The sequence below is a fragment of the Doryrhamphus excisus genome, linkage group LG14 (genome assembly GCF_037039965.1).
Source record: "Doryrhamphus excisus strain RoL-2023G ecotype Guam linkage group LG14, RoL_Dexc_Guam_v1.1, whole genome shotgun sequence".
Taxonomy (NCBI): Eukaryota; Metazoa; Chordata; class Actinopteri; order Syngnathiformes; family Syngnathidae; genus Doryrhamphus; species Doryrhamphus excisus.
This window is the reverse complement of record NC_136370.1, coordinates 2,377,136-2,394,003: the sequence shown is the minus strand read 5'-3', so window position 1 is coordinate 2,394,003 and position 16,868 is coordinate 2,377,136. Positions and strand designations below refer to the sequence as shown.

Below are 16,868 nucleotides of genomic sequence, written 5' to 3'. Positions count from 1 at the left end.
AAGTAATCAAGCCGGAACGGGAGGCGGATGCTCCACAGCAAGATGCCAAACGAGGAAGAGCTTTCATTATGTTTGTTGCTTTTTGTAGCTCTTTTAGCTCCAGGCGGAACAGCGGAGGTGTCGTTATGGAATGTGGAGATCAACTCGGTCAGTGTTTGTTTCTTTATGAAAATCGTGTATTAATAGCTAGCTAGCTGTTAGCTAGCTAGCTTGCTAGCTGCTGCTATCCAGCTGTCACAGGAGTGACGATGCATCGACAGCTTCCATAAATACTTTCATTAACGTTTCAATCAAAACATTAAACTGAATTGTGTGAAACAGTGGAGCTTTTTAGCACGATTTTGACTTATTTGATTCTATTATTGTACTGTGATAATGGCTTTCTACTGTAGTACATTGATTGCCAAGGACAGGTAGTGGACTAGTACTAGGACTACATACAATTTGAAGTTTCCAGCCAGTAACCAACAAATACTTGTGAGCATTGGGCGGTTTTCATTGAACTTGTGTGAGAAAACAATTCCCAGACAGTCTCACCGGTTTACTCTTTTGCCTAACGGATGTCAAACAAGATCATAAAAACCCCCAGTCAGTAAATAAGAATGAACAGAGCCAACAGACACAATTTTCCATTCAGATTAACTCCTCACACGCAGCTTTAATCCTGTAATTCCAAAGATGGGAGTCAATAAATGAAAGAAAATAGCGTTTTGACATGAGTTCTTGGTATTTTCAGACCCAGCATGCTGTGTTCCGGAAGACGCTGTATGCCAACACCACCATTTTCATGAAGTGTGAGTATCTTCACGTTTGCCAATTCACAGACCGACTCCCTGCATGGCCGCCACAGTCGTATCAAGTAAGAAAGGAAGTGAAAAGAAATATGGACTTCAGAAATCCCAAATATAGCTTGGGCGGTTTGATCTGATAAAATACCAAATTTAAGACATAAATGAGACTAATGCCCCAATAAATGTGTTATGGACGTGTGGTGAGGAAGTAATGGTAATGGTTTAATTTCATTTGGACATGCATCAGATTACAATTGAGTGCATCCCATAATCAGTTCCCAGTTCCACATGTCCAAAAGGAGTAGGAAGAAGCAAAGCTTATTAAATCCTACCCCTCCATCAGGTACTTTTACAATCAGTAACTGTTACATTTGTTCACTTCCTGCTTTCCATAATACAGTTTAAGGTTTTTTTTTTGTTTGTTTGTTTTTTTTAAATAATGTACCTCGTACGGAAGTACTCGGTGATATGAGCATCCAATGCCATAATGGGTACCATAGTAAGTGTCAATATAGTGATATACATAGCACATCTTGACTGGTTCAAGAATCTTCATCCGAGGAAATCTAATACAAAAATTGCGTAAATAAAAAGAAAGAAAAAAAATAATTAAAAAAAATAATTAAAAAAAGGAAAAAAAAAAAAGAATTAAAAAAAAATTGCATAGCAAACAAGCATTAAAGCGAATTAGGCCGTTCATCAAAGCCTAAGACTAAACCTTGGCAAAAATATGAACTGTCGGGTATTCCCACTGTCATGATGTCCTGATGACAAAGGCCAAAAAGCTTTCTCTCTTTGTAGAGCAGCAAACGCAAGGCTTCTCACAGCCTGCAGTTGCTGCTGAGGTTGATCTGATTGAAACTTAATGTTCAAATCCCGACCCAATCTTGTGTATCATCTCGTCTCGTGAACAGTACAGTGTTACCCTCGCTCCATCCTGGCCCTTTATGGTAATGGTAATGGTAATGGTAATGGTAATGGTTTAATTTCATTTGAACATGCATCAGATTACAATTGAGTGCATCCCATAATCAGTTCCCAGTTCCACATGTCCAAAAGGAGTAGGAAGAAGCAAAACTTATTAAATCCTACCCCTCCATCTGGTACTTTTACAATCAGTAACTGTTACATTTGTTCACTTCCTGCTTTCCTAATATAGTTAAATTTTATTTTATTTATTTTTTTATTTGTTCACTTCCTGCTTTCATAATATAGTTTAAGGTTTTGTTGTTTTTTTTTATTATTATTTAATTTTTGTCAAATCAGTTCCCAGTTCCACATGTCCAAAAGGAGTAGGAAGAAGCAAAACTTATTAAATCCTACCCCTCCATCTGGTACTTTTACAATCAGTAACTGTTACATTTGTTCACTTCCTGCTTTCCTAATATAGTTAAATTTTATTTTATTGTATTTATTTTTTTATTTGTTCACTTCCTGCTTTCATAATATAGTTTAAGGTTTTGCTGGTTTTTTTTATTATTATTTAATTTTTGTCAAATCAGTTCCCAGTTCCACATGTCCAAAAGGAGTAGGAAGAAGCAAAACTTATTAAATCCTACCCCTCCATCTGGTACTTTTACAATCAGTAACTGTTACATTTGTTCACTTCCTGCTTTCCTAATATAGTTAAATTTTATTTTATTTTATTTATTTTTTTATTTGTTCACTTCCTGCTTTCATAATATAGTTTAAGGTTTTGTTGGTTTTTTTTATTATTATTTAATTTTTGTCAAATCAGTTCCCAGTTCCACATGTCCAAAAGGAGTAGGAAGAAGCAAAACTTATTAAATCCTACCCCTCCATCTGGTACTTTTACAATCAGTAACTGTTACATTTGTTCACTTCCTGCTTTCCTAATATAGTTAAATTTTATTTTATTTATTTTTTTATTTGTTCACTTCCTGCTTTCATAATATAGTTTAAGGTTTTGTTGTTTTTTTTATTATTATTTAATTTTTGTCAAATCAGTTCCCAGTTCCACATGTCCAAAAGGAGTAGGAAGAAGCAAAACTTATTAAATCCTACCCCTCCATCTGGTACTTTTACAATCAGTAACTGTTACATTTGTTCACTTCCTGCTTTCCTAATATAGTTAAATTTTATTTTATTTTATTTATTTTTTTATTTGTTCACTTCCTGCTTTCATAATATAGTTTAAGGTTTTGTTGTTTTTTTTATTATTATTTAATTTTTGTCAAATCAGTTCCCAGTTCCACATGTCCAAAAGGAGTAGGAAGAAGCAAAACTTATTAAATCCTACCCCTCCATCTGGTACTTTTACAATCAGTAACTGTTACATTTGTTCACTTCCTGCTTTCCTAATATAGTTAAATTTTATTTTATTTTATTTATTTTTTATTTGTTCACTTCCTGCTTTCATAATATAGTTTAAGGTTTTGTTTTGTTTTTTTTATTATTATTTAATTTTTGTCAAATCAGTTCCCAGTTCCACATGTCCAAAAGGAGTAGGAAGAAGCAAAACTTATTAAATCCTACCCCTCCATCTGGTACTTTTACAATCAGTAACTGTTACATTTGTTCACTTCCTGCTTTCCTAATATAGTTAAATTTTATTTTATTTTATTTATTTTTTTATTTGTTCACTTCCTGCTTTCATAATATAGTTTAAGGTTTTGTTGGTTTTTTTTATTATTATTTAATTTTTGTCAAATCAGTTCCCAGTTCCACATGTCCAAAAGGAGTAGGAAGAAGCAAAACTTATTAAATCCTACCCCTCCATCTGGTACTTTTACAATCAGTAACTGTTACATTTGTTCACTTCCTGCTTTCCTAATATAGTTAAATTTTATTTTTTATTTTTTATTTTTTTTTTGTTCACTTCCTGCTTTCATAATATAGTTTAAGGTTTTGTTGGGTTTTTTTATTATTATTTAATTTTTGTCAAATCAGTTCCCAGTTCCACATGTCCAAAAGGAGTAGGAAGAAGCAAAGCTTATTAAATCCTACCCCTCCATCTGGTACTTTTACAAGTAAACTTTTTAATTTAATTTAATTTTATTTTATTTTATTTTATTTTATTTTATTTTATTTTATTTTATTTTATTTTATTTTATTTTATTTTATTTTATTTTATTTTATTTTATTTTATTTTATTTTATTTTATTTTATTTTATTTTATTTTATTTTATTTTATTTTATTTTATTTTATTTTATTAATAATGCACCTCATACCAAAGTACTCGGTGATATGAGCATCCAATGCCATAATGGGTACCATAGTAAGTGTCAATATAGTGATATATATAGCACATCATGGCTGGTTCAAGACTCTTCATCCTTGTATTTAGCAAACATCAACTGCTAGTATGTTGTCTGTAGGCGGCATTATGAATTATCCTTACTGACCTTTTTTGCAGTACATTTAGCTAGTGAATATTGCTTTTATAGTTATTAGCCCATATTTCCACACAATAAGTAAGATATGGTAGAACCAGAGAGCAAGTGGTGGAAGTGATGTTGGGGTTGGAGTTGAGTTTTAACTGGATTACGGCCACAATAGTAGCCTGCCTTATTATTAAGATGATTATGTTATTTTTACAGCCCAACTGATACTGATATAGGATCTGGGGGGTCGATACCGATACCGACACAGATACTGGGGGCTGAAAAAGGTAGATAATCGATGTATGAAATAATAACACAAGAATATGCCCAGCTGTCTTCAGGCGAGAGGCGGGGTACACCCTGGACTGGTGGCCAGCCAATCACAGGGCACATATAGACAAACAACCATTCACACTCACATTCATACCTATGGACAATTTGGAGTGGCTAATTAACCTAGCATGTTTTTGGAATGTGGGAGGAAACTGGAGTATCCGGAGAAAACCCACACATGCACGGGAAGAACATGCAAACTCCACACAGAGATGGCTGAGAGTGGAATTGAACCCTGGTCTTCTAGCTGTGAGGTCTGCGTGCTAACCTCTCGAGTGCCGTGCAGCCGAAATTACGATTTTTTTAAACATTTATTTTAAACTCATATTGGTTCTTGTGCTGTGTGTTTCTTAGCTACCCTTTGATTGTTAAGATGCTGTGTGATGATTTTAGCATTCGATCTAAGGTAACAGTTAGTCAGAGAGTATTAATGAGTAATGACCTCCTGTGATTTTCAATAGGTTGGCAAGTTCATCATGAGTTCCCGAGGATTGCTAACAGTTCTGAATTACAGGAGATGTCACGAGATTAGCGACGATTCAGCTTGTCTAGCTAGCAATTATCAGAAATTGGTGTCAACGGACCAAAAAAAAAGTATTGTTGAAATGTTTTTTCACCATCCCTGAGAAGCAAAGTCGAAGTCAGTTGGACCTTTCTTCTGTCCGCAGTCCAGGCCGACGCTAGCTCATGTGACCGAAATGTGGCCTTCAACATCAGTTGGTACCTGCGCTCATCCGTGTGCTACAACGAGGTCTTCAACACGCCTGTGAGTATCACAGCCTCTCCCGTCCACCTCTACGGTTCCCTGTTCCATTTCTCTCCCTACGTCGCCCCCTGCAGGACAACAAGGCCATCAACATGTTCGCCATGGAGCACATGCTGAAGGAAGGCTGGAGTGGCTTCTACAGTCAGGGCTTCGTCTTCTTCGACAACTGCTCGGCTCTCGTCACACCAAAGGTTGGTGACGGACATTTTAACGTGGAACGTAATGAAGCATTTTCTGGTGGCGCATGTACGTTTACATTACTGTTCAATCCGGATCACATCTGGATTCAATTTGCTTTATCCTTACAGCTTCTGAACATGCACACCCGTTGCAAATTTCATTCAAATTGAAATATTGGAGCAATATGACACCTTTTTTTAGACATTGAAATGAGTATTTTTGTCTTTCAATTAAGTTAAAACTATAAAAAGTATATTGTACTTATTTACTAAATATGGTATATTATTTATTATTAATTTATCACAATTAATTAGTTCCAGACCCAACAGCGATAAGTCAATTTACATATTTTCAAAGTAGGATTCAATATTAATAAACAGCAAACACAAAATCTTTTAAGAACTTTTAGGATTGAAGGTTTTTTACTGTTCTTAGAGACCTCTAGACATGAAATAACACCCCTATAGTCATCTTTTCGGTCTTATTACCCAATATAGTTGATATAATCTGGGAAAATCAGCCATTTAAGCCATAAATATGCTCATAACCATCCATACATTTTCCGGATCCGGAATTTCAGATTAAAATGAACAAAGCATTATTAGAGCCCTGTAGACATGACAAAACACGACTATAGTCACATTTATACTCTTTTTATTTACAACATATTGCGCAACTGCAGGGTCTTGAGACACATGCTAACTCGCAAACGAGAGAGCTAGCGACCTAAACGGTAGCCTCCAAGTTATTTCCTTTAAACTTAAATAGCCAAAAACTTACCACTTCCACACGGATAGGGAGGATAACTATTAACAGTTATTTAACCTTTAACATGAACATGAATCAAACGTAATAATTTTTTCTGGGGAACATTAAACTTTCATATCAAGGCGGGGGCCTCAAACTAGTGTCCTGCGGGCCACACTTGGCCCGCGGGCCGCGTGTTTGAGACCCCTGCCTTAAACGGTATACTTACAAGAATCAACTTTTCTGTATTATTATTATTATTATTATTATTGATGAATCTGTGTTTGTCCCTCCTCCAAGGTGTATTATGCAGACTTCAATCCATATCAACCCCTGTCCAGCCCGAAGGTGAGTCCTATTGAGTCCTCCGAATGAATATGGTCTCAGTGTGAATGAGGTTTGTGTCAACTCACCGTCTAATTTAGCATTGCTAAATTTAGAGTGACTCATCAAATCAGAGCCTTTTTTGGACCGACAAACCGGTAAGAAGTATTTTGACACTAAAAAGAAGACACCGTGATGTCTGCTCATGGCGGCGAGGATGTTTGGGTTGCAGGACATCGGCGCCGTGGCCAAGTCTTGGGAGGACAGCCCCTATCTGTTCATCGTCAAGGTGCAGCCACTCTTCCGGGGCCCGGAGGAGGAAGACTTCACTTTTACCAGTGAGGAAAACAACCTTTGGCTTACCGAGTTATAAAATGATAACACATTTGATGAAAGGCTGTTTTTCTCTTCACAGTGAAAGTGGAGATGAAGGGACCACATGACTACTCCTCCCCAGCAGACTGGCCCCAGATGATGGTAGATACCGTATCCTCTACATTGCATTTGGCTCCCTTTATTTTTCATCACTTCATAGGATTGATAAAAAACTTTAAATTATTATTATTTATTCTAAATTATTTAAATTATTAGGGTTAGGGTTAAATTACTGTTTACGCTGTACATTGTTCATATTTGATGTCATCTATTCTCCACATTATTTATTTTTATTTTTATTTTTATTTTTATTTTTATTTTTATTTTTATTTTTATTTTTATTTTTATTTTTATTTTTATTTTTATTTTTATTTTTATTTTTATTTTTATTTTTATTTTTATTTTTATTTTTTATTGATTATTTTTTATTTTGTATTGATTTTTTATTTTGTATTGATTTTTTATTTTGTGTTGATTATTATTTATTATTTATTATTTATTATTTATTATTTATTATTTGTTATTTGTTATTTGTTATTTGTTATTTGTTATTTGTTATTTGTTATTTATTATTTATTATTTGTTATTTATTATTTATTGATAAAAATAAATTATGGATTATTTATTTTTATTTTTTGTTTATTTTTATTTTTTGTTTTTATGTTTATTTTTATTTTTTATTGATTATTTTTTATTTTGTATTGATTTTTTATTTTGTGTTGATTTTTTATTTTTGTTTTTATGTTTATTTATTATTTATTATTTATTATTTATTATTTATTATTTATTATTTATTATTTATTATTTATTATTTATTATTTATTATTTATTATTTATTATTTATTATTTATTATTTATTGATAAAAATAATTATTATTTATTTTTATTTTTTGTTTTTGTGTTTATTTTTGTTTTTATGTTTATTTTTATTTTTTGTTGATTATTTTTTATTTTGTATTGATTTTTTATTTTGTGTTGATTTTTTATTTTTGTTTTTATTTATTATTTAGTATTTAGTATTTAGTATTTAGTATTTATTATGTATTGATAAAAATAAATTATTGATTATTTATTTTATTATTTATTATTTATTGATAAAAATAAATTATTGATTATTTATTTTTATTTTTTGTTTTTATGTTTATTTTTGTTTTTATGTTTATTTTTATTTTTTGTTGATTATTTTTTATTTTGTATTCATTTTTTATTTTGTGTTGATTTTTTATTTGTGTTATTATTTATTATTTATTATTTATTATTTATTATTTATTATTTATTATTTATTATTTATTATTTATTATTTATTATTTATTATTTATTATTTATTATTTATTATTTATTATTTATTATTTATTATTTATTATTTATTATTTATTATTTATTATTTATTATTTATTATTCTAACACTGCTGTGTTATTGTGCAATCACAATAAAGAAAGTCTATATCTATCTAAAACTGTAATTCACCAACCTCACCACTAGGTAGAGCCATTGCACTGTCCCAGTATGTTGCATTCATTCACTTGTATCACGGACGGCAAAAGATGTCTGGTGGGTTACCTTGTGGTCGTCACAAAGTCTTCGCCCTTCGGCCGCCATGACCTCTTCTGTCGTTCTCAAACCGCATTTCAGAACGTAGATTGTCAAATGTCCCCATGTTCCTCTCGCCTTCTCACAGTTCTTCATGGTCATGTGCATCGTCTACGTCTTTTTCGGGACCCTCTGGCTCATCTGGTGCGCCTGCTACTGGAGGGACCTGCTGCGGATCCAGTTCTGGATCAGCGGCGTCATCATTCTCGGCATGCTGGAGAAAGCCGTCTTCTACTCGGAGTATCAGAGCATTCGCTACCGAGGAGACTACGTTCAGGGAGCGGTCATATTTGCTGAGCTGCTCTCCGCGCTGAAAAGATCTCTGGCTCGCATCCTGGTCCTCATTGTCAGCCTTGGTTATGGCATTGTCAAGTAAGTTTCACGCAAGTCATGTGACCATAGTTAGCCTCATATTGGGGTTGACACCATACGTATTAGTCCCGACCATCTGAGAGCGCCACAGACTGTGGATTCCTTTAAACGGAGCCTAAAGACTTACCTTTTTAAAAGGCCTTTTCTTAGCTTTTTAATTTTTTTTTATTTTGACCAGGGTTCGATTCCACCCTCGGCCATCTCTGTGTGGAGTTTGCATGTTCTCCCCGTGCATGCGTGGGTTTTCTCCGGGTACTCCGGTTTCCTCCCACATTCCAGAAACATGCTAGGTTAATTAGCCACTCCAAATTGTCCATAGGTATGAATGTGAGTGTGAATGTTTGTTTGTCTATATGTGCCCTGTGATTGGCTGGCCTTTATTTTATTTTATTTTATTTTATTTTATTTTATTTTATTTTATTTTATTTTATTTTATTTTATTTTATTTTATTTTATTTTATTTTATTTTATTTTATTTTATTTTATTTTATTTTATTTTATTTTATTTTATTTTATTTTATTTTATTTTATTTTATTTTATTTTATTTTATTTTATTTTATTTTATTTTATTTTATTTTTTTTATTTTATTTTATTTTATTTTATTTTATTTTATTTTATTTTATTTTATTTATACCTTTTGTTGTGTTGTGTATTTTTATTGCTTCACTGTAGGTTTTATGCTTTCTTTGTAGCACTTTGAGATTTCTGTAATGTAAAGTGCAATATAAATACAATTTATTATTATTATTTATTACATTTATTGTATCTACATATTTAGATTCCCTGACCATAAAAATGTTAGCATCTGAACTTTAGCATGCTTACACCTAATAATAATGTTACTATCCTCACATGATTTGAAAGTTTGTGCCCCCCAGGGAGTACCTCACCAAGACCGGCATCGAACCCCCTTAATAGTACATCATTTTGTCATTTAGGCCCAGGTTGGGTACCACAGTCCACCGGCTGGCGGCCGTCGGTCTTCTTTACCTGCTCTTCTCTTCGGTGGAGGGCGTGCTCAGGGTGACGGGGGTGAGTGTCATTTCTCTTACGACTGATCTTTGTTGGCATCCCAGAGGAGAAGTTTGTTCACACCAAACTGTAGCAGCTCGCCGTAAATAAATGTGATCTGGAGTAAAAACGAGACAGCCACAAGGGGGGCATTTCGGGAGGCGCTACAGGATGCTGATGGGGAATGGCCATTTTGATCCAAGAGGCCCGACAGTCAGAAGAAACCAACAGTAGAGGATATCCATCTGGACAGTGTACACCACATGGGCAAAAGTATTAATACTAAACTATATTGACGGTTACTATGGTACCCATTATGTCATTGGATGCTCATATCATCTTGTACTTCGGTACGTGACAAAAAAAAAAAAAAAAAAAACTATATTATGAAAGCAGGAAGTGAACAAATAAAAAAAATAAATAAAATAAAATGTAACTATATTAGGAAAGCAGGAAGTGAACAAATGTAACAGTTACTGATTGTAAAAGTACCAGATGGAGGGGTAGGATTTAATAAGCTCTGCTTCTTCCTACTCCTTTTGGACATGTGGAACTGGGAACTGATTTGACAAAAATTAAAAAATAATAAAAAAAAAACAACAAAACCTTAAACTATATTATGAAAGCAGGAAGTGAACAAATAAAAAATAAATGAAAAAAATGAAATTAAAATAAACTATATTAGGAAAGCAGGAAGTGAACAAATGTAACAGTTAGTGATTGTAAAAGTACCAGATGGAGGGGTAGGATTTAATAAGGTTTGCTTCTTCCTACTCCTTTTGGACATGTGGAACTGGGAACTGATTTGACAAAAATTAAAAAATAATAAAAAAAACAACAAAACCTTAAACTATATTATGAAAGCAGGAAGTGAACAAATAAAAAAATAAATAAAATAAAATTTAACTATATTAGGAAAGCAGGAAGTGAACAAATGTAACAGTTACTGATTGTAAAAGTACCAGATGGAGGGGTAGGATTTAATAAGCTCTGCTTCTTCCTCCTCCTTTTGGACATGTGGAACTGGGAACTGATTTGACAAAAATTAAAAAATAATAAAAAAAAAACAACAACAAAACCTTAAACTATATTAGGAAAGCAGGAAGTGAACAAATGTAACAGTTACTGATTGTAAAAGTACCAGATGGAGGGGTAGGATTTAATAAGCTTTGCTTCTTCCTACTCCTTTTGGACATGTGGAACTGGGAACTGATTTGACAAAAATTAAAAAATAATAAAAAAAAAACCAACAAAACCTTAAACTATATTATGAAAGCAGGAAGTGAACAAATAAAAAATAAATGAAAAAAATGAAATTAAAATTAACTTAAACTATATTAGGAAAGCAGGAAGTGAACAAATAAAAAAATAAATAAAATAAAATAAAATTTAACTATATTAGGAAAGCAGGAAGTGAACAAATGTCACAGTTACTGATTGTAAAAGTACCAGATGGAAGGGTAGGATTTAATAAGCTTTGCTTCTTCCTACTCCTTTTGGACATGTGGAACTGGGAACTGATTTGACAAAAATTAAAAAATAAAAAACAACAACAAAACCTTAAACTATATTATGAAAGCAGGAAGTGAACAAATAAAAAATAAATAAAATAAAATGTAACTATATTAGGAAAGCAGGAAGTGAACAAATGTAACAGTTAGTGATTGTAAAAGTACCAGATGGAGGGGTAGGATTTAATAAGCTTTGCTTCTTCCTACTCCTTTTGGACATGTGGAACTGGGAACTGATTTGACAAAAATTAAAAAATAATAAAAAAAAACAACAAAACCTTAAACTATATTATGAAAGCAGGAAGTGAACAAATAAAAAAATAAATAAAATAAAATTTAACTATATTAGGAAAGCAGGAAGTGAACAAATGTAACAGTTACTGATTGTAAAAGTACCAGATGGAGGGGTAGGATTTAATAAGCTCTGCTTCTTCCTCCTCCTTTTGGACATGTGGAACTGGGAACTGATTTGACAAAAATTAAAAAATAATAAAAAAAAAACAACAACAAAACCTTAAACTATATTAGGAAAGCAGGAAGTGAACAAATGTAACAGTTACTGATTGTAAAAGTACCAGATGGAGGGGTAGGATTTAATAAGCTTTGCTTCTTCCTACTCCTTTTGGACATGTGGAACTGGGAACTGATTTGACAAAAATTAAAAAATAATAAAAAAAAAAACCAACAAAACCTTAAACTATATTATGAAAGCAGGAAGTGAACAAATAAAAAATAAATGAAAAAAATGAAATTAAAATTAACTTAAACTATATTAGGAAAGCAGGAAGTGAACAAATAAAAAAATAAATAAAATAAAATAAAATTTAACTATATTAGGAAAGCAGGAAGTGAACAAATGTCACAGTTACTGATTGTAAAAGTACCAGATGGAAGGGTAGGATTTAATAAGCTTTGCTTCTTCCTACTCCTTTTGGACATGTGGAACTGGGAACTGATTTGACAAAAATTAAAAAATAAAAAACAACAACAAAACCTTAAACTATATTATGAAAGCAGGAAGTGAACAAATAAAAAATAAATAAAATAAAATGTAACTATATTAGGAAAGCAGGAAGTGAACAAATGTAACAGTTAGTGATTGTAAAAGTACCAGATGGAGGGGTAGGATTTAATAAGCTTTGCTTCTTCCTACTCCTTTTGGACATGTGGAACTGGGAACTGATTTGACAAAAATTAAAAAATAATAAAAAAAACAACAAAACCTTAAACTATATTATGAAAGCAGGAAGTGAACAAATAAAAAATAAATGAAAAAAATGAAATTAAAATTAACTTAAACTATATTAGGAAAGCAGGAAGTGAACAAATGTAACAGTTAGTGATTGTAAAAGTACCAGATGGAGGGGTAGGATTTAATAAGGTTTGCTTCTTCCTACTCCTTTTGGACATGTGGAACTGGGAACTGATTTGACAAAAATTAAAAAAATTAAAAAATAATAAAAAAAAACCCCAAAACAAAACCTTAAACTATATTAGGAAAGCAGGAAGTGAACAAATGTAACAGTTACTGATTGTAAAAGTACCAGATGGAGGGGTAGGATTTAATAAGCTTTGCTTCTTCCTACTACTTTTTCCTATGGGATGCACTCAATTGTAATCTGACGCATGTTCAAATGAAATTAAACCATTACCATTACCATTACCATTACCATTACCATTACCATTACCATTACCATTACCATAGTTTAATGGAGGATTGCTCTCGTTTTCATGTTCTCCAGGGTTTCTACGGGACGGTTGCCCTGGTGGCCAATCTCAGCCTGTCCCTCATCGACTCCTGCGTCATGTGGTGGATATCCTTCAGGAAATTGCACAACTCGACATTAGTGTTTAATGTGTCGGGTGCTTTGAAAGCACACGCCTCCTTGATGTTCTCCTTGACTCGCCACGCACATCTTCATCAGTCTGTCGCAGACCACGCGCCTCCTGAAGCTGCGCAGGAACGTGGTGAAGCTGTCGCTGTACCAGCACTTCACCAACACGCTCATCTTCTCTGTGGTTGGTGAGTGCTTCTATCAAAGCTGACTTTTTATTTTTAAAAAGTTATGTTCTTTATTTATCTTCAAATGCGTCCACAGCATCCATCATATTCATCATCTGGACCACCAAAGTCTTCAAGCTGGTGGACTGCCAGAAGGTGCTATAAATGTTCACGGTGAACAATTATCTTGATGAACGGTGAACAACTTCCTGTCTCCTCCGTCTGTCCACAGAGCTGGAGGGACTTATGGGTGGACGATGCCTTCTGGCGCCTCCTCTTCTCCACCATTTTGCTGGTCATCATGGTGCTGCTGCGGCCTTCTGCTAACAGCCAGAGGTCTCTCTCAGACATCTCCCCCCCTTCTTGTACAGTAGATGGTTGATGCCACAGCGTTGACTTTGTGCTTCATCTCAGGTTCTCCCATTCGCCTCTCATCGATGACGACGACGACGAAGAGGAGGACGCCAAGGAGCCCATGTTGAATGAAGCATTTGGTAAGCTACATGAATGCATTTTCATGCTCGGGTTAGCTCAGGGGTGGGCAAACTTTTTGACTCGCGGGCCGCATTGATATGACAAAATTTACGGGGGGGGGCAGACTATATATTTTACACGTAACAGTCCACCTGGTATTATTGTATCTGTAAAATTGTCATGCAATCTGCTATTATTATTTATTATTTTATATTTATATTTAAATATTTTAAAAATAAAAAAATATAATAATTACAATAAAATTAAAATAATAATTATTATATTATTATTATGTACAATATGCAAATATAAAAATAATATTATATATAATTAATATAATAATTAGCATTAATTTAATAATTATAATAATAATAGTTCTAATAATAATTATAATAATCTAATAATAATAATTATTATTATTATGTGCTTGTGTCCCTTTTTTCAGGAGCACTTTGTAAACAACAGACCATGTCAAAAAAGGAAATTGATAAAACCATCAAAAGGTTGGCTCAGGCCATGATGCCAGGTTGTACGTTGAGTTTAAATGAAATACTTTGGAAAGATTGGGCGGGCCGTATTCAAACACTTGGCGGTCCGGATGTGGCCCCCGGGCCGTAGTTTGCCCACCCCTGGGTTAGCTCCAACTAGCAGACAACAGGCAAACGCCCCCTATAGGCCATCCTTTGAATCACAGCTATGAATCATACAACCATAACAAATAGTTAATCAGATAAGCGGGTTCCACCCTATGGAAGAACTTCTCTTAACAAAAATTCTTGCAGTCTTGTGTCATTTCCAGCTAAACGCTACACGTAAATCAAATAGAAATTCACTTTCACTGAAAATTTGGCGACGTCATAAATTCTTTTTGGCCTCAACTAGCTAAGACTCATCAATTGCTGAAAAGTTAATCCAGCAGGCTCTCTCTCTGATTTCCTTTACGCTAATGCCAACAATGTCCTCCAGGAAACACCGGTTGCCACTGAAAAGCTCCTTTGTGTCAAACCCGGCCCCGTCTGAAAACAATCAGCCATTTTTGTGCTGCTTTGTGGCCCTGCCAAGTCCTCTGTGTCATGTTGTGTTGTGTATCTCAGCAAGGCTACCATCAGAGTCTCAAACGTGGCTGCCATATGGAGCACAAGATGTGTATCGATACCATACTATATATATATAATAGTATATATACTGTACATATACTATTTGTGCATCCATATTACATGTGATTTTTTTTTAAACTGTTCATAGAGGGAATGAAGATGAGAGGATCCAAGCCAGATGCTAACGGCTCCCAGAAGCTGTTGAGTAAAGAGGTAAGAAGTCTATTTTGCAACACCTACACTGAAGTAAAAAGAAGAAAGAAAAGTGAAAACATGAAACGGGCCCATATTCGACATAATTGCACCTTTTTGTGTATTCAAACAAGGATGAAGATCTAAAATGGGTGGAGGAGAATATTCCCACAACTGTTGCTGACGTGTAAGTCCTCTTGCCCTCGTTTGTTTCCTTGATGAATAGTTCCTCCTGATATTTATTCCAAAATTAATCAGTTCAACAGTTAATGAGCTTATTTTTACAATGAACGGACATCGCAGAACACAACAGTATTCTCGATTTTTGCAGATTTAGAAGAGCTTCTTCCATGGGGTTTGAGTTAATTTGTAATTAACGTGTAATGTAATGAGGCCAGTGGTGTGTGAATATAATGGCTTCTTTTGATTTATTGCTGCATGTCCTCTCTGCAGAGCTCTGCCTGCAATGCTGGATGAGGAGGAGGTAATGGACTCCCAAATCCCCCCCCCCTTCCCGTCTTTCCCTGCTATAGCCCCATGACTTACAACTCTATTTGTCTTTCAGGAAATCCTGAAAACAAAAATGGAAAGATCCAAAATGGAGTAAAGCAGAGAAGAACTACAACGTAGAAATTGTCAAAAGTCACTGCCCCCCCCCTGCACCTTCCAGCAACCAGTGCCCCCCAGTTGATCACAGTACCATGTGGAATGTGTCCATGTGCACATGACTTTGTTCTGCAGTCGTCACGCCCCAAAAATGTCAGGTGATATTCCTCGTGGAGGGAAAAAAAGGCATGCTCAAAACTCTACTAAGGTCAAATTAGCTTGACTCCAAATGAGCACAGTTGGTTTTTAGCTTGTTCAAAACAGCTGATAGTTGATTTTATATATATTTATGCGATGCACTATACTACATACCTTGGTCACACGGATCACAGCGCTGTTGGTAACGGCCCCCTGTGCTCACTCACTCCCCGAAATAAAAACAAAAACATCAACTCACAGTGCTATATATTATAATTATAATACTTCACAATCACTAAATACATTTCACATGCTCTTGTATCTTTCCTCTATTTAAAGGGACCCTTTTGGTACAGAAATCCAGGTGTGCTGCACATAAGTGACTTTTTTTCAAACTTCACTATTATTAACATGTTTGAAGTTCTGTTCACATTGAAAAGTAAACTAGCTTTCTCCCTGACAGAATTACATCTGTGTGCAATCTACTGATGTATGTATGGATGTCAGACGTTATACTTGTGTATGTATATATACTGTATACACATACATATGTATGTACTGTATGTATATACAGACAGTATACATTACACATTGTTGTACATATGTATATATGTAGACACAAAATCCCAATATCTGGATGTGAGTCTGCAGTGTTATGTGACGCTGATATTGTTTGGCTTTTTTTGCAGGAAAATGTCCAGCAAATAAATTTTTTTAAGGAAACACTTAAATTATGTGTTTTTTTTCATTTATGTAGCAAAAATATTTAGTTAGCTCTACAGGTGACAGGTTTAATGTAAATTTGAATAAAATCAATTTTCCATGTTACACATTTTTTGCTTTGTTTACCTTTAGTATTTTTGGACTAGCCGGCTTCCGTCATCCATCGCGAGATTTAAGGGATTTTTCCCCCCACATCGGAACAAACGCTATCAACAAGGACAAATAACGTCACTGACAGTTTGTGTCAGTTCACTCGCTACATCACAAAGATAATTTTAAAAAAGTAAT

The 16,868-nt window shown here is 33.9% G+C and overlaps 1 protein-coding gene across 1 annotated transcript; it reads left to right on the top strand.

Moving 5' to 3' along the window:
* Position 1: 1 nt before the first annotated feature.
* LOC131132112 (transmembrane protein 87A-like) lies at positions 2-16,634 on the top strand. Its single transcript, XM_058077412.2, has 19 exons — positions 2-147; positions 737-794; positions 5,138-5,235; positions 5,310-5,426; positions 6,463-6,510; positions 6,603-6,644; positions 6,719-6,824; positions 6,902-6,963; positions 8,541-8,824; positions 9,765-9,858; positions 13,091-13,164; positions 13,265-13,371; positions 13,448-13,506; positions 13,583-13,686; positions 13,765-13,844; positions 15,070-15,134; positions 15,248-15,300; positions 15,567-15,597; positions 15,679-16,634. The coding sequence occupies exons 1-19, from the start codon at positions 28-30 to the stop codon at positions 15,718-15,720; spliced, it is 1,644 nt and encodes a 547-aa protein (XP_057933395.2). The 5' UTR covers positions 2-27; the 3' UTR covers positions 15,721-16,634.
* The last annotated feature ends 234 nt before the right edge of the window (positions 16,635-16,868 follow it).